At 48.3% G+C, this 24692-nt stretch overlaps 1 protein-coding gene across 1 annotated transcript in view; it reads right to left on the bottom strand.

The window, feature by feature from the left end:
* sgk1 (serum/glucocorticoid regulated kinase 1) overlaps positions 1-24692 on the bottom strand; it is a 187016-nt gene that overhangs the window by 63155 nt on the left and 99169 nt on the right. The window contains exon 4 of the mRNA XM_031800527.1: positions 13661-13718. Within this exon, the coding sequence (XP_031656387.1) occupies positions 13661-13718 (58 nt within the window). The remainder of the gene's footprint in view (positions 1-13660; positions 13719-24692) is intronic.

Genomic DNA, 24692 nt, shown 5'->3' with positions numbered 1-24692 from the left:
TGTATTTAGTGTTATGATAAATAAAAAATAAAAAAAAACAGATAGATCTTCTCTAAAACCGTCCAGACTTGATGCCAACAAACTTTATTTGTTCTTTCTGGAAACGAAAACCACATCTAAATAACCCTACAGTAGCCTCACCTGATACATACAGTGCCTTGCGAAAGTATTCGGCCCCCTTGAACTTTGCGACCTTTTGCCACATTTCAGGCTTCAAACATAAAGATATAAAACTGTATTTTTTTGTGAAGAATCAACAACAAGTGGGACACAATCATGAAGTGGAACGACATTTATTGGATATTTCAAACTTTTTTAACAAATCAAAACTGAAAAATTGGGCGTGCAAAATTACACTGTATATATATATATATAATATAACAAGTAATAATTCAACTCTGATCTCCACACAGACAGGGGTCCCACACAGACAGGGGTCCAACACACAGACAGACAGGGGTCCCACACACAGACAGACAGGGGTCCCACACAGACAGGGGTCCAACACACACACAGACAGGGGTCCAACACACAGACAGGGGTCCAACACACAGACAGGGGTCCAACACACAGACAGGGGTCCAACACACAGACAGGGGTCCCACACAGACAGGGGTTCAACACACAGACAGGGGTCCAACACACAGACAGGGGTCCAACACACAGACAGGGGTTCAACACAGACAGACAGGGGTCCAACACACAGACAGGGGTTCAACACAGACAGACAGGGGTCCAACACACAGACAGGGGTTCAACACAGACAGACAGGGGTCCAACACACAGACAGGGGTTCAACACACAGACAGGGGTCCAACACACAGACAGGGGTCCAACACACAGACAGGGGTTCAACACACAGACAGGGGTTCAACACAGACAGACAGGGGTTCAACACAGACAGACAGGGGTCCAACACACAGACAGGGGTTCAACACAGACAGACAGGGGTCCAACACACAGACAGGGGGTCCAACACACAGACAGGGGTCCAACACACAGACAGGGGTCCAACACACAGACAGACAGGGGTCCAACACACAGACAGGGGTCCAACACACAGACAGGGGTTCAACACAGACAGACAGGGGTCCAACACACAGACAGGGGTTCAACACACAGACAGGGGTCCAACACAGACAGGGGTCCAACACACACACAGACAGGGGTCCAACACACAGACAGACAGGGGTCCAACACACAGACAGGGGTCCCACACAGACAGACAGGGGTCCAACACACAGACAGGGGTCCAACACACAGACAGGGGTCCAACACAGACAGACAGGGGTCCCAACACACAGACAGGGGTTCAACACACAGACAGGGGTCCAACACACAGACAGGGGTTCAACACACAGACAGGGGTCCAACACACAGACAGGGGTTCAACACACAGACAGGGGTCCAACACACAGACAGGGGTTCAACACAGACAGGGGTCCAACACACAGACAGACAGGGGTCCAACACACAGACAGGGGTTCAACACAGACAGACAGGGTCCAACACACAGACAGGGGTTCAACACAGACAGACAGGGGTCCAACACACAGACAGGGGTTCAACACACAGACAGGGGTTCAACACAGACAGACAGGGGTTCAACACAGACAGACAGGGGTCCAACACAGACAGACAGGGGTCCAACACACAGACAGGGGTTCAACACAGACAGACAGGGGTTCAACACAGACAGACAGGGGTTCAACACAGACAGACAGGGGTCCAACACACAGACAGGGGTTCAACACACAGACAGGGGTTCAACACAGACAGACAGGGGTCCAACACACAGACAGACAGGGGTTCAACACACAGACAGGGGTCCCACACAGACAGACAGGGGTCCAACACACAGACAGGGGTTCAACACAGACAGACAGGGGTCCAACACACAGACAGGGGTCCCACACAGACAGACAGGGGTTCAACACACAGACAGGGGTCCAACACACAGACAGACAGGGGTCCCACACACAGACAGACAGGGGTCCCACACAGACAGGGGTCCAACACACACACAGACAGGGGTCCAACACACAGACAGGGGTCCAACACACAGACAGGGGTCCAACACACAGACAGGGGTCCAACACACAGACAGGGGTCCCACACAGACAGGGGTTCAACACACAGACAGGGGTCCAACACACAGACAGGGGTCCAACACACAGACAGGGGTTCAACACAGACAGACAGGGGTCCAACACACAGACAGGGGTTCAACACAGACAGACAGGGGTCCAACACACAGACAGGGGTTCAACACAGACAGACAGGGGTCCAACACACAGACAGGGGTTCAACACACAGACAGGGGTCCAACACACAGACAGGGGTCCAACACACAGACAGGGGTTCAACACACAGACAGGGTTCAACACAGACAGACAGGGGTTCAACACAGACAGACAGGGGTCCAACACACAGACAGGGGTTCAACACAGACAGACAGGGGTCCAACACACAGACAGGGGTCCAACACACAGACAGGGGTCCAACACACAGACAGGGGTCCAACACACAGACAGACAGGGGTCCAACACACAGACAGGGGTCCAACACACAGACAGGGGTTCAACACAGACAGACAGGGGTCCAACACACAGACAGGGGTTCAACACACAGACAGGGGTCCAACACAGACAGGGGTCCAACACACACACAGACAGGGGTCCAACACACAGACAGACAGGGGTCCAACACACAGACAGGGGTCCCACACAGACAGACAGGGGTCCAAACACAGACAGGGGTCCAACACACAGACAGGGGTCCAACACACAGACAGGGGTCCAACACACAGACAGGGTTCAACACACAGACAGGGGTCCAACACACAGACAGGGGTTCAACACACAGACAGGGGTCCAACACACAGACAGGGGTTCAACACACAGACAGGGGTCCACACACAGACAGGGGTTCAACACAGACAGGGGTCCAACACACAGACAGACAGGGGTCCAACACACAGACAGGGGTTCAACACAGACAGACAGGGTCCAACACACAGACAGGGGTTCACACAGACAGACAGGGGTCCAACACACAGACAGGGGTTCAACACACAGACAGGGGTTCAACACAGACAGACAGGGGTTCAACACAGACAGACAGGGGTCCAACACAGACAGACAGGGGTCCAACACACAGACAGGGGTTCAACACAGACAGACAGGGGTTCAACACAGACAGACAGGGGTTCAACACAGACAGACAGGGGTCCAACACACAGACAGGGGTTCAACACACAGACAGGGGTTCAACACAGACAGACAGGGGTCCAACACACAGACAGACAGGGGTTCAACACACAGACAGGGGTCCCACACAGACAGACAGGGGTCCAACACACAGACAGGGGTTCAACACAGACAGACAGGGGTCCAACACACAGACAGGGGTCCCACACAGACAGACAGGGGTTCAACACACAGACAGGGGTCCCACACAGACAGACAGGGGTCCAACACAAAGACAGGGCTCCAATTCACAGACTGACAGGGGTCCAACACACAGACAGACAGGGGTCCAACACACAGACAGGGGTCCCACACAGACAGACAGGGGTCCAACACAAAGACAGGGCTCCAATTCACAGACTGACAGGGGTTCAACACAGACAGACAGGGGTCCAACGAAAAGACAGGGGTCCCACACAGACAGACAGGGGTCCAACACAGACAGACAGGGGTCCAACACAGACAGACAGGGGTCCAATTCACAGACAGACAGGGGTCCCACACAGACAGACAGGGCTCCAACACAGACAGACAGGGGTCCAACACACAGACAGGAGTCCCACACACAGACAGGGGTCCAACACACAGACAGGGGTCCAACACAGACAGGGGCAACACACAGACAGGGGTCCAACACAGACAGTGGCAACACACAGACAGGGGTCCAACACACAGACAGACAGGGGTCCAACACAGACAGGGGTCCAACACACAGACAGACAGGGGTCCAACACAGACAGGGGTCCAACACAGACAGACAGGGGTCCAACACACAGACAGGGGTCCAACACACAGACAGACAGGGGTTCAACACACAGACAGGGGTCCAACACACAGACAGGGGTCCAACACAGACAGACAGGGGTCCAACACACAGACAAACAGGGGTCCAACACAGACAGGGGTCCAACACACAGACAGACAGGGGTCCAACACAGACAGGGGTCCAACACAGACAGGGGTCCAACACACAGATAGGGGTCCAACACAGACAGACAGGGGTCCAACACACAGACAGACAGGGGTCCAACACAGACAGGGGTCCAACACAGACAGGGGTCCAACACACAGATAGGGGTCCAACACAGACAGACAGGGGTCCAACACACAGACAGACAGAGACAGACTCATAAGGAGCCTGTACTGCAGAACTGCCTGGGGTAGTGTATCAGTAAGAAATACAGCAATATACAGCAATAATATTTAACTTCTGGATTAAACCGGCTCCCAATGACGCATGTTCTCTGACATACAAAATACTAGAAGGAGGGAGGCTATCGGACGGGGGGGGGGGGGGGGGGGTGAGAGGCCAGACGCCAAGAAAGGCCTCTGGAAATGCAAAAGTACAAACTGGAGGGTAGTAGCTCTCCTAGTCTTCTCCTACATTCAGCTCCCGAAACCAGTGGGAAAGGGCAAAGATGGGGGGGGGGGGGGGGGGGCGTCCAAGAAATAGGGCATTGATTGTTATATATTTTCCGCACAACGAACGGAACACCCCCCCCCCCCCCCCCTCAAAAACTCCAGTCTCCAAACACACCGCTATTGATGATTGAATTAAGGTACTATGATAAGTTATTTATTTTGATCAGAGAGAGTGTGCTCTGCAGATTCAAAATGTCTCAACACTGTTAAACATAATGAATATTTGGAACACGGGGAAGTCTGTGTCGGTTTCGGGCTGGTTAAACCCTCACCTGGCTCTCGGTTTATTCGAGAGAAATAATTTACTTTCGCGGTCATTCATTAAATCTTAGTCCAGGACAGATAGACAAAGTTTATACCTTTCAGAATAAAGATACTGGTTCAGTAATTTTGAAGAAAACAACAAACAAAACTATAAATAAATAAATATAAATACACAGTAAAAAGAGTAAATTGCTCAGTTGCAGGAAAAGTCCTGTTATACCAACCAAACAGCTGTTCACGCGCAACAAGCACAATTCTCCAAATCGATGATCTGTCCAACCTTTTAGTTGAGTAGCGGTCCTGTTATCGTGTTGCTTGTGGCATTTTTCCCCACGAGCAGAGCTGAGCGACTTGACTGATTCACGTTGAGGTGAGAAAAGAAGGAACCTCTGCAGAGCGCCGAGAACACAATACTTCTTATCAGTCCAACGTTATTTTAACATACCAGTAGATAACAAACGATGTTATAACCGGGTCCCGGGAGCTTGTGGGGTGAACCGGGGGCCTTCTTCATCCTAATGTTTTATCTTCTCAAAGTATGAGATGCGCACGAGCAAGCAGGCTAATAAAGAGTTAGCCATAATGAAATACATCCCTGTGTATTCGCATAGCAGTGTCTTAAAAAATGCCTAGGATACTTACATGTCAGGGCAGTCGTTTTGTCTTTCATAAAGACAGATTAGATGCCAAAAATAACGGCCACAAAATTTTAAAAAACAAGACTATTCGTGGTTATGAGCTCCGTGTGTCTCGTCGTCGCTGAGTGCATTCCAAGATTTTACAGGGAAAGATACGTTCAAACACCGAATATCTACACAACGGTCCCGCCCCTTCACTTACTTTTATCTGATGTCGGAGACGGTCCCAAATGGCATCCTGTTTATTCCCTATGCAGTGACAGAAGCAGTGCACTAGTGAATATGGTGCCATTTGGGACATAATCGTTCTGTTTTTTTCCCCAGGACATTCTTGGAGGAGAGAGTGGTGTGCCAGAGCCGCCATCCAAAATAGTCGTCCCAAATGCCACCCTAGTGCCTATATAGTGCACTACTTTTGACCAGAGTCCTATGGCACCCTATTCCCTATATAGTGCACTACTATAGACCAGAGTCCTATGGCACCCTATTCCCTATATAGTGCACTACTATAGACCAGACCTCTATAGAACCCTATTCCCTATATAGTGCACTACTATAGACCAGAGCCCTATAGAACCCTATTCCCTATATAGTGCACTACTATAGACCAGACCTCTATAGAACCCTATTCCCTATATAGTGCACTACTTTAGACCAGAGCCCTATAGAACCCTATTCCCTATATAGTGCACTACTATAGACCAGACCTCTATAGAACCCTATTCCCTATATAGTGCACTACTATAGACCAGACCTCTATAGAACCCTATTCCCTATATAGTGCACTACTATAGACCAGAGCCCTATAGAACCCTATTCCCTATATAGTGCACTACTTTAGACCAGAGCCCTATAGAACCCTATTCCCTATATAGTGCACTACTTTAGACCAGAGCCCTATAGAACCCTATTCCCTATATAGTGCACTACTTTAGACCAGAGCCCTATGGCACCAAATTCTCTTATTTATGAATAAGGTACCATTTGAGATGAAGCCAAACGTTCAATGAATTACCCTGCATGGTGGGATTGAGGGTAATTCATACATTTTCCCCTGGCACAGAATGTAGTGGTCGACCCCCCCCCCCCCCCTTCCTCCCTTCTTCCTCTTCCTCCCCCCATGCTTCAATGTTAAATGTAAATCTTCTCTACTGGGTGCTGACCATTCATGACCATTCATGAAAAACTGTCTAAAATTAGATCCCTATCAAGTTCATGTTGAATTGAACTCAAAGACTCAGCAGCCAGAAACAACAGCTGGCCTCACAGAGATAAACAGTCTGAGACAGACAGATAGATTAAATAAATAAATAATAATAAAATAAATTAAGATTAAGATTAGAGACATAATATTCTTTCTTCTTTTCAAACTTATGAGTGTTTTTTTTATATATATATTTTTAACCTTTATTTAACCTTTATTTAACCTTTATTTAACCTTTATTTAACCTTTATTTAACCTTTATTTAACCTTTATTTTACCTTTATTTTACCTTTATTTTACCTTTATTTTACCTTTATTTTACCTTTATTTTACCTTTATTTAACCTTTATTTAACCTTTATTTAACCTTTATTTAACCTTTATTTAACCTTTATTTAACCTTTATTTAACCTTTATTTGACCTTTATTTGACCTTTATTTAACCTTTATTTAACCTTTATTTAACCTTTATTTAACCTTTATTTAACCTTTATTTAACCTGGCAAGTCTGTTAAGAACAAATTCTTATTTTCAATGACGGCCTGGGAACAGTGGGTTAACTGCCTGTTCAGGAGGCAGAACGACAGATTTGTACCTTGTCAGCTCGGGGATTTGAACTTGCAACCTTCCAGGTACTAGTCCTACACTCTAACCACTAGGCTACCTGCCGCCTCTACACTCTAACCACTAGGCTACCTGCCGCCTCTACACTCTAACCACTAGGCTACCTGCCGCCTCTACACTCTAACCACTAGGCTACCTGCCGCCTCTACACTCTAACCACTAGGCTACCCTGCCGCCTCTACACTCTAACCACTAGGCTACCCTGCCGCCCCTACACTCTAACCACTAGGCTACCTGCCGCCTCTACACTCTAACCACTAGGCTACCTGCCACCCCTACACTCTAACCACTAGGCTACCCTGCCGCCCCTACACTCTAACCAGTAGGCTACCCTGCCACCTCTACACTCTAACCACCAGGCTACCTGCCACCTCTACACTCTAACCACAAGGCTACCTTGCAGCCTCCACACCTAACCACTAGGCTACCCTGCCGCCCCTACACTCTAACCACTAGGCTACCCTACCTCCTCTACACTCTAACCACTAGGCTACCCTGCCACCTCTACACTCCAACCACTAGTCTACCCTGCCTCCTCTACACTCTAACCACTAGGCTACCCTGCCACCCCTACACTCTAACCACTAGGCTACCCTGCCCCCTCTACACTCTAACCACTAGGCTACCCTGCCCCCTCCACACTCTAACCACTAGGCTACCCTGCCGCCTCTACACTCTAACCACTAGGCTACCCTGCCGCCCCTACACTCTAACCACTAGGCTACCCTGCCGCCCCTACACTCTAACCACAAGGCTACCATGCCGCCTCTACACTTTCAATGTCAACTTAAACAACCAAAACCCTGTAGAAAACACGCCCAAAATATATTGATCTATGACGTAAGGAGTCACATCCCAGTAGAGTCTCCCTGCCAGTCTCCCTGCCTGGCCTGATGTAAGGAGTCATATCCCATATCCCAGTAGAGGGTCTCCGTGACTGGCCTGATGTAAGGAGTCATATCCCAGTAGAGGGCCTCCCTGGCTGTCCTGATGTAAGGAGTCATATCCCAGTAGAGGGTCTCCCTGGCTGGCCTGATGTAAGGAGTCATATTTCATATCCCAGTAGATGGTCTCACTGACTGGCATGACGTAAGGAGTCATATCCCAGTAGAGGGTCTCCCTGGCTGGCCTGATGTAAGGAGTCATATCCCAGTAGATGGTCTCACTGACTGGCCTGACGTAAGGAGTCATATCCCAGTAGAGGGTCTCCCTGGCTGGCCTGATGTAAGGAGTCATATCCCAGTAGATGGTCTCACTGACTGGCCTGACGTAAGGAGTCATATCCCAGTAGATGTACTCCCTGGCTGGCCTGACGTAAGGAGTCATATCCCAGTAGAGGGTCTCCCTGGCTGGCCTGATGTAAGGAGTCATATCCCAGTAGATGGTCTCACTGACTGGCCTGACGTAAGGAGTCATATCCCAGTAGATGGTCTCCCTGGCTGGCCTGACGTAAGGAGTCATATCCCAGTAGAGGGCCTCCCTGCCTGGCCTGATGTATGTAAGGAGTCATATCCCAGTAGATGGTCTCACTGACTGGCCTGACGTAAGGAGTCATATCCCAGTAGAGGGTCTCCCTGGCTGGCCTGATGTAAGGAGTCATATCCCAGTAGAGGGTCTCCTTGGCTGGCCTGACGTAAGGAGTCATATCCCAGTAGAGGGTCTCCCTGGCTGGCCTGATGTAAGGAGTCATATCCCAGTAGAGGGTCTCCTTGGCTGGCCTAATGTAAGGAGTCATATCCCAGTAGATGGTCTCACTGACTGGCCTGTACCAGCTAGTACCAGTCAATCAGTACCAGTCAGTCAGTACCAGACAGTACCAGTCAGTCACTACCAGTCAGTACCAGTCAGTCAGTACCAGTCAGTTAGTACCAGTCAGCCAGTACCAGTCAGTCAGTACCAGTCAGTCAGTACCAGTCAGTCAGTACCAGTCAGCCAGCACCAGTCAGTCAGTACCAGTCAGCCAGTACCAGTCAGTCAGTACCAAGCAGTACCAGTCAACCAGTACCAGTCAGTCAGTACTAGTCAGTCAGTACCAGTCAGCCAGTACCAGTCAGTCAGTACCAGTCAGTCAGTACCAGTCAGTACCAGTCAGTCAGTACCAGTCAGTACCAGTCAGTCAGTACCAGTCAGTACCAGTCAGTACCAGTCAGTCAGTACCAGTCAGTCAGTACCAGTCAGGCAGGTACCAGTCAGTACCAGTCAGTCAGTACCAGTCAGCACCAGTCAGGCAGTACCAGTCAGTACCAGTCAGTCAGTACCAGTCAGTACCAGTCAGGCAGTACCAGTCAGTACCAGTCAGTACCAGTCAGGCAGTACCAGTCAGTACCAGTCAGGCAGTACCAGTCAGTACCAGTCAGTACCAGTCAGGCAGTACCAGTCAGTCAGTACCAGTCAGGCAGTACCAGTCAGTACCAGTCAGCAGTACCAGTCAGTACCAGTCAGGCAGTACCAGTCAGGCAGTACCAGTCAGTACCAGTCAGGCAGTACCAGTCAGTCAGTACCAGTCAGGCAGTACCAGTCAGTACCAGTCAGTCAGTACCAGTCAGTACCAGTCAGGCAGTACCAGTCAGTACCAGTCAGGCAGTACCAGTCAGGCAGTACCAGTCAGTCAGTACCAGCCAGTACCAGTCAGTCAGTACCAGCCAGTTCCAGCCAATACCAGTCAGTCAGTACCAGCCAGTACCAGGCAGTACCAGTCAGTCAGTACCAGTCAGTACCAGTCAGTCAGTACCAGTCAGTCAGTACCAGTCAGCCAGTACCAGTCAGTCAGTACCAGTCAGTCAGTACCAGTCAGTACCAGTCAGCCAGCACCAGTCAGTCAGTACCAGTCAGCCAGTACCAGTCAGTCAGTACCAGGCAGTACCAGTCAACCAGTACCAGTCAGTCAGTACCAGTCAGCCAGTACCAGTCAGTCAGTACCAGTCAGCCAGTACCAGTCAGTCAGTACCAGTCAGTCAGTACCAGTCAGTACCAGTCAGTCAGTACCAGTCAGTACCAGTCAGTCAGTACCAGTCAGTACCAGTCAGGCAGTACCAGTCAGTACCAGTCAGTACCAGTCAGTCAGTACCATTCAGTACCAGTCAGTACCAGTCAGTACCAGTCAGTCAGTACCAGTCAGTACCAGTCAGTCAGTACCAGTCAGTCAGTACCAGTCAGTCAGTACCAGTCAGTCAGTACCAGTCAGTACCAGTCAGTCAGTACCAGTCAGTACCAGTCAGCACCAGTCAGGCAGTACCAGTCAGTACCAGTCAGTCAGTACCAGTCAGTACCAGTCAGGCAGTACCAGTCAGTACCAGTCAGGCAGTACCAATCAGTACCAGTCAGTACCAGGCAGTACCAGCCAGTCAGTACCAGTCAGGCAGTACCAGTCAGGCAGTCCCAGTCAGTACCAGTCAGTACCAGTCAGGCAGTACCAGTCAGTACCAGTCAGGCAGTACCAGTCAGTACCAGTCAGTCAGTACCAGTCAGTACCAGTCAGTCAGTACCAGCCAGTACCAGTCAGTCAGTACCAGCCAGTTCCAGCCAGTACCAGTCAGTACCAGTCAGTACCAGTCAGTACCAGTCAGTCAGTACCAGTCAGTACCATTCAGTCAGTACCAGTCAGTCAGTACCAGCCAGTACCAGTCAGCCAGTACCAGCCAGTACCAGTCAGTACCAGTCAGCCAGTACCAGTCAGTACCAGTAACTCAGTACCAGTCAGTCAGTACCAGTCAGTACCAGTCAGTACCAGTCGGGCAGTACCAGTCAGTCAGTACCAGTCAGGCAGTACCAGTCAGTCAGTACCAGGCAGTACCAGTCAGTCAGTACCAGTCAGTACCAGTCAGGCAGTACCAGTCAGTCAGTACCAGTCAGTACCAGCCAGTACCAGTCAGGCAGTACCAGTCAGTCAGTACCAGTCAGGCAGTACCAGTCAGTACCAGTCAGGCAGTACCAGTCAGTCAGTACCAGTCAGTCAGTACCAGTCAGTACCAGTCAGTCAGTACCAGTCAGTACCAGTCAGTCAGTACCAGCCAGTACCAGCCAGTACCAGTCAGCCAGTACCAGTCAGTACCAGTCAGTCAGTACCAGTCAGTCAGTACCAGTCAGTACCAGTCAGTACCAGTCAGTCAGTACCAGTCAGTACCAGTCAGGCAGTACCAGTCAGTCAGTACCAGTCAGGCAGTACCAGTCAGTCAGTACCAGGCAGTATGAAGGTGAAGGTCAGAAATCCACTTCACTGATCCTCAACACTGGGGCCCCATAAGGGTGCGTGCTCAGCCCTCTCCTGTACTCCCTGTTCCCTGTTCACCCATGGCCTCACACGCCTCCAGCTCAATCATCGAGGTTGCAGACGACACAACAGTAGTGGGCCTGATTACCAACAATGACGAGACGGCCTACAGGGAGGCGGTCAGGGCTCTGGGAATGTGGTGTCAGGAAAATAACCTCTCCCTCAATGTCAACCAAACGAAGGAGCTGATTGTTGACTTCAGGAAACAGCAGAGGAAGCACCCCCCTATCCACATTGACGGGATCGCAGTGGAGAAGGTGGAAATCTTTAAGTTCCTCGGCGTACACATCACAGACAGTGTGTGGTGAAGAATGAGCAACAGAGCCTCTTCAACCTCAGGAGACTGAAGAAATTTGGTTTGGCCCCTATAAAACCCTGTCAAACTTTTACAGATGCACCATTGACAGCATCCTGTCGGGCTGTATCACCGCCTGGTACGGCAACTGCACCGCCCTCAACCGTAAGACTCTCCGGAGGGTAGTGAGGTCTGCACAACGCATCACCGGGGGCAAACTACCTGCCCTCCAGGACACCTACACCACCCGATGTTACAGGAAGGCCATAAAGATCATCAAGGACAACAACCACCCGAGCCACTGCCTGTTTGCAGGGGAAAGGAGAGGGTGAGAGGAGGAGAGAGCAGAGGGTGAGAGGAGAGGGTGAGAGGAGGGGAGAGGGTGAGAGGAGAGGAGAGGGTGAGAGGAGGGGAGAGGGTGAGAGGAGGGGAGAGCAGAGAGTGAGAGGAGAGGGTGAGAGGAGGGGAGAGCAGAGGGTGAGAGGAGAGGGTGAGAGGAGGGGAGAGCAGAGGGTGAGAGGAGGGGAGAGGAGAGGGTGAGAGGAGGGGAGAGCAGAGAGTGAGAGGAGGGGAAAGGAGAGGGTGAGAGGAGAGGGTGAGAGGAGGGGAAAGGAGAGGGTGAGAGGAGGGGAAAGGAGAGGGTGAGAGGAGAGGGTGAGAGGAGGGGAGAGCAGAGGGTGAGAGGAGGGGAAGGAGAGGGTGAGAGGAGGGGAGAGCAGAGGGTGAGAGGAGGGGAGAGCAGAGGGTGAGAGGAGGGGAAGGGAGAGGGTGAGAGGAGGGGAGAGGAGAGGGTGAGAGGAGGGGAGGGTAAAGGAGAGGGTGAGAGGAGGGGAGGGTAAAGGAGAGGGTGAGAGGAGGGGAGAGGGTGAGAGGAGAGGAGAGGGTGAGAGGAGGGGAGAGCAGAGGGTGAGAGGAGAGGGTGAGAGGAGGGGAGAGCAGAGGGTGAGAGGAGAGGAGAGGGTGAGAGGAGGGGAGAGGGTGAGAGGAGGGGAGAGCAGAGGGTGAGAGGAGGGGAGAGGAGAGGGTGAGAGGAGGGGAGAGCAGAGAGTGAGAGGAGGGGAAAGGAGAGGGTGAGAGGAGAGGGTGAGAGGAGGGGAAAGGAGAGGGTGAGAGGAGAGGGTGAGAGGAGGGGAGAGCAGAGGGTGAGAGGAGGGGAAGGAGAGGGTGAGAGGAGGGGAGAGCAGAGGGTGAGAGGAGGGGAGAGCAGAGGGTGAGAGGAGGGGAAGGGAGAGGGTGAGAGGAGGGGAGAGGGTGAGAGGAGGGGAGGGTAAAGGAGAGGGTGAGAGGAGGGGAGGGTAAAGGAGAGGGTGAGAGGAGGGGAGAGGGTGAGAGGAGGGGAGGGGAAAGGAGAGGGTGAGAGGAGGGGAGGGTAAAGGAGAGGGTGAGAGGAGGGGAGAGGGTGAGAGGAGGGGAGGGGAAAGGAAAGGGTGAGAGGAGGGGAGAGGAGACGGTGAGTTTCGTTGACTCCAAACTTTAACTGGACCTGATGACTAATGTGTTTTTAATAAGGGCTCTCTGGGGAAACGTTACGTAACAGTCTCTACGACTGAGTGGTTTGAGGAGCGACTACAGGAGGACAGATCTGGTTTCGTGTGTCAAAGTAGGGCACTATATAGGTAATAGGGTGCCTTTTGGGGGGAGAGATGGGAGGGTAGGAGGTGAGGGGGAGAGAGGGGCAGGTGTAAGTCAGACTTACTAGAGTCGTTGCGACAGCAGTAGTACTCTGGTTCACTATGGTAGTACAGATCCATCGCCTAGAAAACAAGAGAAACGTTAAGTGTGTGTGTGTGTGTGTGTGTTTGTCTGTGTTTCTGTGTGTGTGTGTGAGTGAGTGAGTGAGTGAGTGAGCTTGTGTGTTCAGCTCAAGGAGGAATCTGAGCACTAAGATTTTTTGTTGTTTTATAGGACTTGTGAAATCCACTGACCTCATGCTGACTACCAGAACTGGGGGAATGCAAGATGGCGGCCAGTGCAGAGGAGATGTTTGGTAGCTGAAGGAAATTTTAGATTTGCTCCCAAAAAATATTAGCATTTGGAGAGTTTGAGGGCCTTAAAACGTGGTATGAACTTGGTAGTTTGTTTACCAAAGTAATTGATTACTTTGCGCTCATTATTCACCTCTATAAACTGAAAGGTCAACTTGAGTTAGCAACAACATCAACTAGCCAAGCTTTAGCTAGCGAGCCATGTTAATGTTGGCTAGCTAAAAGTTTAGCTAAGCTAGCTAGCGAAAGAGCTACCTTATCTACTTGGAAACTCCCATGGCCGGATCAAAAATAAAATAAATTGAGAAATTGTCAGCTGAGAGGGTATGTGTCTTTGGTGCTCCTCTTCAGAATGTGACTGTGGAATATAATACTGCCGTTGGTGGTGGTGGACCCGGATAATGCTGACAACCTGCGCCCATCCAATTCTCGGCTCATGCCGTTACCTCACGACCCAGACACTCCAGTCGAGTCCCACGAGAAAAGGATGAGAAGGCAAGAGGGTATGTCACTTCTTGAATATGCAAAACAATGTTGTGATTCTTCTTTTGACTTTGAAAAATAGATTAGAGGTCAGATGGCATGGAGGACATGGATAGGAAGAATAAGGTGAAAATTGAGCCCAATGAAGCAATCTGTTGACTTTGTCTCTGAAGAAGTTAAAAACAACAACATCAAAAGAAGAATGTAGAAGTTACCTGCCAGGAAAATGAAAGGAAAGTGGCTGAACTGGAGCAAAATGATGAACGAGGCAGAGAAATACCAGCGCAGATGGAACCTGAGGCTTTATGGGATACCGGAGCAGGCGGGTGAGGACATCAAACACAGAGTTGTTGACATCTGTGGAGCTGACATTCCAGAGTTGTTGACATCTGTGGAGCTGACATTCCGGAGTTGTTGACATTCCAGAGTTGTTGACATTCCAGAGTTGTTGTCATTCCAGAGTTGTTGACATCTGTGGAGCTGACATTCCAGAGTTGTTGACATCTGTGAAGCTGACATTCCAGAGTTGTTGACATTCCAGAGTTGTTGACATTCCAGAGTTGTTGACATTCCAGGGTTGTTGACATCTGTGGAGCTGACATTCCAGAGTTGTTGACATTCCAGAGTTGTTGACATTCCAGAGTTGTTGTCATCTGTGGGAGCTGACATTCCAGAGTTGTTGTCATCTGTGGAGCTGACATTCCAGAGTTGTTGTCATCTGTGGAGCTGACATTCCAGAGTTGTTGTCATCTGTGGAGCTGACATTCCAGAGCTGTTGACAATCCCAGAGTTGTTGACATTCCAGAGTTGTTGACATTCCCAGAGTTGTTGACATTCCAGAGTTGTTGACATCTGTGGAGCTGACATTCCAGAGTTGTTGACATCTGTGGAGCTGACATTCCAGAGTTGTTGACATCTGTGGAGCTGACATTCTAGAGTTGTTGACATCTGTCATTCCCCAATCCAAAGCCGAACTTCAGGAAGATGTAGACATCGTTCATCGTTTGGGAAGACTCAAGGATCAAGACAAGAGACCGAGGACAACCATCATCCAGTTCATCAACAGATCTACACGGGACCTTCTCTGGATGCGAGCGAACAACAGATCTACACGGGATCTTCTCTGGAGGCGAGCGAAGAACAGATCTACACGGGGATCTTCTCTGGCTGCGAGCGAAGAACAGATCTACACGGGATCTTCTCTGGAGGCGAGCGAAGAACAGATCTACACGGGATCTTCTCTGGAGGCGAGCGAAGAGCAGATCTACACAGGATCTTCTCTGGCTGCGAGCGAAGAACAGATCTACACGGGATCTTCTCTGGATGCGAGCGAAGAACAGATCGACACGGGATCTTCTCTGGAGATGAGCGAAGAACAGATCTACACGGGGATCTTCTCTGGCTGCGAGCGAAGAACAGATCTACACGGGATCTTCTCTGGAGGCGAGCGAAGAACAGATCTACACGGGATCTTCTCTGGAGGCGAGCGAAGAACAGATCTACACGGGATCTTCTCTGGAGTAGCCAATATCGGGGGGGGGGGGGAGATATTGTTTCAAGATTTTGAAGATGGGGTGTAATAGAGTTAAAGGTGTATTTCAAGATAGAAAAAAGGTTCCTAGGTGGGGATTTTAGTTCTGTTTCTAATGTGATGATTGACATAGATCCCATCCTAATAAACCCATCACTGATCATCTTGAGTTGAATAATCTACGTGTTGCCATATGGAGATCTAGATATCCTGATTAAATAGGAACTCCCTTGGTCTAACAAGGACATGTCCAGACAGGGACAAGGACATGTCCAGACAGTTAAGAAATGTATTTCTGGTTGATTTTCTAATTCATTAGAAAATAGTCAAAGTATCCATTACAACACACCCACCAAGCCCCCCCATATTAAGCTCCTCCCCCCTACACAAAGGTCCTTGCTGTTCCACACAACAACAAAGATGAAAGATAACAAGCAATTTCAACTAGCGGTTTGGTCCAACAGAATTGCTGATATGGATACCTAAACAATTGAGACATTTCTATTTGTGTGATATAATTACATACTACTCATTACCAAGTGGAAATACCTACAAACAAAATATGAGCATCTCCTTTAGTCAACTTTATTGCAAAATGTAAAAAGAAGTTACATTTCTTACAAAATAATAAGGATTTTTATTGTTAGATTAATAATTGTATTAATTGGAATAAACAACAATATAGGCTTTTTCAATAAATAATGATTCTAGTGGTGACTCAAATCTGTAGCCTACAGTATGATGAGTAGCCTACAGTATGGTGAGTAGCCTACAGTATGGTGAGTAGCCTACAGTATGGTGAGTAGCCTACAGTATGGTGAGTAGCCTACAGTATGGTGAGTAGCCTACAGTATGATGAGTAGCCTACAGTATGATGAGTAGCCTACAGTATGATGAGTAGTCTACAGTATGGTGAGTAGCCTACAGGTTGATGAGTAGCCTACAGGTTGATAAGTAGCCTACAGTATGATGAGTAGCGCACCGTATGGTGAGTAGCCTACAGTATGATGAGTAGCCTACAGTATGATGAGTAGCCTACAGTATGATGAGTAGCCTACAGTATGGTGAGTAGCCTACAGTATGATGAGTAGCCTACAGTATGATGAGTAGCCTACCGTATGATGAGTAGCCTACAGTATGGTGAGTAGCCTACAGTATGATGAGTAGTCTACAGTATGATGAGTAGCCTACCGTATGATGAGTAGCCTACAGTATGGTGAGTAGCCTACAGTATGATGAGTAGCCTACAGTATGATGAGTAGCCTACAGTATGGTGAGTAGCCTACCGTATGGTGAGTAGCCTACAGTATGATGAGTAGCCTACAGTATGGTGAGTAGCCTACAGTATGGTGAGTAGCCTACAGTATGATGAGTAGTCTACAGTATGGTGAGTAGCCTACAGTATGATGAGTAGCCTACAGTATGATGAGTAGCGCACCGTATGGTGAGTAGTCTACAGTATGATGAGTAGCCTACAGTATGATGAGTAGCCTACAGTATGATGAGTAGCCTACCGTATGATGAGTAGCCTACAGTATGGTGAGTAGCCTACAGTATGATGAGTAGACTACAGTATGATGAGTAGCCTACAGTGTGATGAGTAGCCTACAGTATGATGAGTAGCCTACAGTATGGTGAGTAGCCTACAGTATGATGAGTAGCCTACAGTATGATGAGTAGACTACAGTATGGTGAGTAGACTACAGTATGATGAGTAGACTACAGTATGGTGAGTAGCATACAGTATGATGAGTAGACTACAGTATGGTGGGTAAACTACAGTATGATGAGTAGACTACAGTCTAGTGAGTAGCCTACAGTATGATGAGTAGACTACAGTATGATGAGTAGACTACAGTATGATGAGTAGACTACAGTATGGTGAGTAGCCTACAGTATGATGAGTAGACTACAGTATGGTGAGTAGCCTACAGTATGATGAGTAGACTACAGTATGGTGAGTAGACTACAGTATGATGAGTAGCCTACAGTATGGTGAGTAGCCTACAGTATGATGAGTAGACTACAGTATGATGAGTAGACTAAAGTATGATGAGTAGCCTACAGTATGGTGAGTAGCCTACAGTATGATGAGTAGACTACAGTATGATGAGTAGTCTACAGTATGATGAGTAGACTACAGTATGATGAGTAGCCTACAGTGTGATGAGTAGCCTACAGTATGATGAGTAGACTACAGTATGAGTAGCCTACAGTATGATGAGTAGCCTACAGTATGAGTAGCCTACAGTATGGTGAGTAGCCTACAGTGTGATGAGTAGCCTACAGTATGGTGAATAGCCTACAGTATGATGAGTAGCCTACAGTATGATGAGTAGCCTACAGTATGATGAGTAGCCTACAGGTTGATGAGTAGCCTACAGTATGATGAGTAGCCTACAGTATGATGAGTAGCCTACAGTGTGATGAGTAGCCTACAGTATGATGAGGCCTACAGTATGATGAGTAGCCTACAGTGTGATGAGTACCCTACAGTATGATGAGTAGCCTACAGTATGGTGAGTAGCCTACAGTATGGTGAGTAGCCTACAGTATGGTGAGTAGCCTACAGTATGATGAGTAGCATACAGTATGTTGAGTAGCCTACAGTATGATGAGTAGCCTACAGTATGATGAGTAGCCTACAGTATGATGAGTAGACTACAGTATGGTGAGTAGACTACAGTATGGTGAGTAGCCTACAGTATGATGAGTAGATTACAGTATGGTGAGTAGCCTACAGTATGATGAGTAGCCTACAGTATGATGAGTAGACTACAGTATGATGAGTAGACTACAGTATGGTGAGTAGCCTACACTATGATGAGTAGACTACAGTATGGTGAGTAGCCTACAGTGTGATGAGTAGCCTACAGTATGGTGAATAGCCTACAGTATGATGAGTAGCCTACAGTATGATGAGTAGCCTACAGTATGATGAGTAGCCTACAGGTTGATGAGTAGCCTACAGGTTGATGAGTAGCCTACAGTATGATGAGTAGCCTACAGTATGATGAGTAGCCTACAGTGTGATGAGTAGCCTACAGTGTGATGAGTAGCCTACAGTGTGATGAGGCCTACAGTATGATGAGTAGCCTACAGTGTGATGAGTAGCCTACAGTATGATGAGTAGCCTACAGTATGGTGAGTAGCCTACAGTATGGTGAGTAGCCTACAGTATGATGAGTAGCCTACAGTATGGTGAGTAGCCTACAGTATGATGAGTAGCCTACAGTATGATGAGTAGCCTACAGTATGATGAGTAGACTACAGTATGGTGAGTAGACTACAGTATGGTGAGTAGCCTACAGCTCTTTATTGCAGAGTTTTGGGTCTGAGCATCAGACTCCAGAGCTCTTTATTGCAGAGTTTTGGGTCTGAGCATCAGACTCCAGAGCTCTTTATTGCAGAGTTGTGGGTCTGAGCATCAGACTCCAGAGCTCTTCATTGCAGAGGTTTGGGCCTGAGCATCAGACTCCACAGCTCTTTATTGCAGAGTTTTGGGCCTGCCCATCAGACTCCAGAGCTCTTTATTGCAGAGTTTTGGGTCTGAGCATCAGACTCCAGAGCTCTTTATTGCAGAGTTTTGGGCCTGAGCATCAGACTCCACAGCTCTTTATTGCAGAGTTTTGGGCCTGAGCATCAGACTCCAGAGCTCTTTATTGCAGAGCTTTGGGTCTGAGCATCAGACTCCAGAGCTCTTCATTGCAGAGTTTTGGGCCTGACCATCAGACTCCAGAGCTCTTCATTGCAGAGCTTTGGGTCTGAGCATCAGACTCCAGAGCTCTTTATTGCAGAGTTTTGGGTCTGAGCATCAGACTCCAGAGCTCTTCATTGCAGAGGTTTGGGCCTGAGCATCAGACTCCACAGCTCTTTATTGCAGAGTTTTGGGCCTGACCATCAGACTCCAGAGCTCTTCATTGCAGAGTTTTGGGTCTGAGCATCAGACTCCAGAGCTCTTCATTGCAGAGTTTTGGGCCTGAGCATCAGACTCCACAGCTCTTTATTGCAGAGTTTTGGGCCTGCCCATCAGACTCCAGAGCTCTTTATTGCAGAGTTTTGGGTCTGAGCATCAGACTCCAGAGCTCTTTATTGCAGAGTTTTGGGCCTGAGCATCAGACTCCAGAGCTCTTTATTGCAGAGTTTTGGGTCTGAGCATCAGACTCCAGAGCTCTTTATTGCAGAGTTTTGGGTCTGAGCATCAGACTCCAGAGCTCTTTATTACAGAGTTTTGGGCCTGAGCATCAGACTCCAGAGCTCTTTATTACAGAATTTTGGGCCTGAGCATCAGACTCCAGAGCTCTTTATTACAGAGTTTTGGGCCTGAGCAGTTACAGACCTGTTACATGTTGTTCAAACAGTGTAACTATGAATTATTACAATTCATTACAAAACTTGTTACAGTTTTAAAACCAAAATATAAACTCAACATGCAAAGTGTTGGTCCCGTGTTTCATGAGCTGAAATAAAAGATCCCAGAAATGTTCCATTTAGACAAAAAGCTGTTTTCTCTCAAATGTTGTGCACAAATTTGTTTACATCCCTGTTAGTGTGCATTTCTCCTTTGCCAAGATAATCCATCCCTCCTGACAGGTGTGACATGTCAAGAAGATGATTAAACAGCATGGTCATTACACAGGTGCACCTTGTGCTGGGGACAATAAAAAGCCTTTCTAAATTGTGCAGTTTTTTCACAGATGTTTCAAGTTTTGAGGGAGCATGCTACTGGCGTGCTGACTGCAGGCATGTCCACCATAGCTGTTGCCAGAGGATTTTATGTTAATTTCTCTACCTTAAGCCGCTGTAACATCATTTTAGAGAATTTGGCAGTACATCCAACAGGCCTCACAACCGCAGACCACATCTAACCACCCCAGCCCATGACCTCCACATCCGGCTTCTTCACCTGTGGGGGTCTGAGACCACATGGACGGCTGATGAAACGGAGCAGTATTTCTGTCTGTAATAAAGCCCTTTTGTGTGGGGGAAAAAAAACATATTCTGATTGGCTGGGCCTGGCTCCCCAGTGGGTGGACTAACAAAGAGTCACTGGCCAACAACCAAAATGAAACGGGAGCGGGGTTAGGGGGGGTTCTGAAAGACACTCATGGGTGTGTCCACTGAAAGTTGCATAGCAACAACAACTGGGACCTAAAAGACCATGAGCGCCCACTACATTTACAAAGCTGAGGCAAACAAAGAAAAGCCCACACCAAACTTATAGACAGGAAGGAAAGAAAGGTGGAGAAAATCAGGAAAATCAGATTGGAGGATTGTTCATCTAGAAATCAAAATTGGGAGAGCCAACTAAATGAGTTGACCCACCATATCCATCAAGACAACTGGAGCACTGGGCCAGACACTCTTAAATATCACCTGGGCCAGACACTCTTAAATATCACCTGGGCCAGATACTCTTAAATATCATCTGGGCCAGACACTCTTAAATATCACCTGGGCCAGACACTCTTAAATATCACCTGGGCCAGACACTCTTAAATGTCACCTGGGCCAGACACTCTTAAATATCACCTGGGCCAGACACTCTTAAATGTCACCTGGGCCAGACACTCTTAAATATCACCTGGCCAGACACTCTTAAATATCACCTGGGCCAGACACTCTTATATAACACCTGGGCCAGACACTCTTAAATAACACCTGGGCCAGACACTCTTAAATATCACCTGGACCAGACACTCTTAAATATCACCTGGGCCAGACACTCTTAAATATCACCTGGGCCAGACACTCTTAAATGTCACCTGGGCCAGACACTCTTAAATATCACCTGGGCCAGACACTCTTAAATATCACCTGGGCCAGACACTCTTAAATGTCACCTGGGCCAGACACTCTTAAATATCACCTGGGCCAGACACTCTTAAATATCACCTGGGCCAGACACTCTTAAATATCACCTGGGCCAGACACTCTTAAATATCACCTGGGCCAGACACTCTTAAATATCACCTGGGCCAGACACTCTTAAATATCACCTGGGCCAGACACTCTTAAATATCACCTGGGCCAGACACTCTTAAATATCAACTGGGCCAGACACTCTTATATAACACCTGGGCCAGACACTCTTATATATCACCTGGGCCAGACACTCTTATATATCACCTGGGCCAGACACTCTTAAATGTCACCTGGGCCAGACACTCTTATATATCACCTGGGCCAGACACTCTTAAATAACACCTGGGCCAGACACTCTTAAATATCACCTGGACCAGACACTCTTAAATATCCCCTGGGCCAGACACTCTTAAATATCACCTGGGCCAGACACTCTTACACTCTTCCTACTAACACATACTGACTAACGAGGTGACACCAATTGGTGCGCCATACATGCTAACGAGTTATACGAGCTGACGTCCAACCTCAAAACATAAATGGAAAAACCAAAGCCTGTAAAACTAACAATCAGAATACAGGAACAAGACCAGAAAGAGAGGATTATGGAGGGAGATGATGTTTCTGTTCATCACAGGAGACCATGTGTAACACTCTCCATATGTACCCAGCTCCTCCATTACCCTATCCATGACTCTCTCTCTCTCCCTCTCCCTCTCTCCATCTCTCTCTCTCCCCTCCTTCTCTCTGGTCCTCTCTCCTCCTTCTCTCTGGTCCTCTATCCTCCTTCTCTCTGGTCCTCTCTCCTACCTTCTCTCTGGTCCTCTCTCCTCCTTCTCTCTGGTCCTCTATCCTCCTTCTCTCTGGTCCTCTCTCCTACCTTCTCTCTGGTCCTCTCCCCTCCTTCTCTCTGGTCCTCTCTCCTCCTTCCCTCTGGTCCTCTCTCCTCCTTCTCTCTGGTCCTCTCTCCTACCTTCTCTCTGGTCCTCTCTCCTCCTTCCTCTGGTCCTCTCACCTCCTTCTCTCTGGTCCTCTCTCCTCCTTCTCTCTGGTCCTCTCTCCTCCTTCTCTCTGGTCCTCTCTCCTACCTTCTCTCTGGTCCTCTCTCCTCCTTCTCTCTGGTCCTCTCTCCTCCTTCCCTCTGGTCCTCTCTCCTCCTTCTCTCTGGTCCTCTCTCATCCTTCCCTCTGGTCCTATCTCCTCCTTCCCTCTGATCCTATCTCCTCCTTCCCTCTTGTCCTCTCTCCTCTTTCCCTCTGGTCCTATCTCCTCCTTCCCTCTGATCCTATCTCCTCCTTCCCTCTTGTCCTCTCTCCTCTTTCCCTCTGGTCCTCTCTCCTATCTTCCCTCTGATCCTATCTCCTCCTTCCCTCTGGTCCTCTCTCCTCCTTCTCTCTGGTCATCTCTCATCCTGATCCTATCTCCTCCTTCCCTCTTGTCCTCTCTCCTCTTTCCCTCTGGTCCTCTCTCCTATCTTCCCTCTGATCCTATCTCCTCCTTCCCTCTTGTCCTCTCTCCTCTTTCCCTCTGGTCCTCTCTCCTATCTTCCCTCTGATCCAATCTCCTCCTTCCCTCTGGTCCTCTCTCCTACCTTCCCTCTAACTCTGTCTCCAATTCTATCTCTGAATCTGTTCCCCTTTCTTCCTACGCCCCTCTCTCTGTCTTCCCTATATATATATATATACAGTGTTGTAACGATGTGCAAATAGTTAAAGTACAAATGGGAAAATAGATAAATATAAATATGGTGTTTGTGGCAACAGGTCACAAATGTTGCTGCTGTGATTGGACACTTTGGTATTTCACCCAATAGGATCAACATTTGATTTGTTTTTTCGAATTCTTTGTGTATCTGTGTAATCTGAGGGAAATATGTCTCTCCAATAAAGTCATAGATTTGGCAGGAGGTTAGGAAGTGCTCAGTTTCCACCTCATTTTGCGGGCAGTGTGCATCTCTCTCTGTCTCTCTGCAGTGTGTATGTTGACTGAACTGGCGGAGGGGAACTGCAGGAGATGCGGTATCCATGACAATGACGACTTCATTAATCATTTATAAAGGATTTTGTATTTTTTTTTAATTGGGAAAGTCTCTCTCACAGTTTAGAGTGAGAGAAGAAGAGAGAGAAAGAGAAGAAGAGAGAGAAAGAGAAGAAGAGAGAGAAAGACAAGAAGAGAGAGAAAGAGAAGAAGAGAGAGAAAGAGAAGAAGAGAGAGAAAGACAAGAAGAGAGAGAAAGAGAAGAAGAGAGAGAAAGAGAAGGAGAGAAAGACAAGAAGAGAGAGAAAGACAAGAAGAGAGAGAAAGAGAAGAAGAGACAGAAAGACAAGAAGAGAGAGAAAGAGAAGAAGAGAGAGAAAGACAAGAAGAGAGAGAAAGAGAAGAAGAGAGAGAAAGAGAAGAAGAGAGAGAAAGACAAGAAGAGAGAGAAAGACAAGAAGAGAGAGAAAGAGAAGAAGAGACAGAAAGACAAGAAGACAGAGAAAGACAAGAAGAGAGAGAAAGAGAAGAAGAGAGAGAAAGAGAAGAAGAGACAGAAAGACAAGGAGAGAGAAAGACAAGAAGAGAGAGAAAGAGAAGAGACAGAAAGACAAGAAGAGAGAAAGACAAGAAGAGAGAGAAAGATAAGAAGAGAGAGAAAGAGAAGAAGAGAGAGAAAGACAAGAAGAGAGAGAAAGAGAAGAAGAGAGAGAAAGACAAGAAGAGAGAGAAAGAGAAGAAGAGAGAGAAAGACAAGAAGAGAGAGAAAGAGAAGAAGAGAGAGAAAGACAAGAAGAGAGAGAAAGAGAAGAAGAGAGAGAAAGACAAGAAGAGAGAGAAAGAGAAGAAGAGAGAGAAGGTGGCAGCAGTTAGCGGTTAGCTAGAGG

Source organism: Oncorhynchus kisutch, linkage group LG21, assembly GCF_002021735.2.
Source record: "Oncorhynchus kisutch isolate 150728-3 linkage group LG21, Okis_V2, whole genome shotgun sequence".
NCBI classification, from domain to species: Eukaryota; Metazoa; Chordata; class Actinopteri; order Salmoniformes; family Salmonidae; genus Oncorhynchus; species Oncorhynchus kisutch.
The sequence above is the reverse complement of the archived record's forward strand: the minus strand, read 5'-3'. Positions and strand labels throughout refer to the sequence as shown.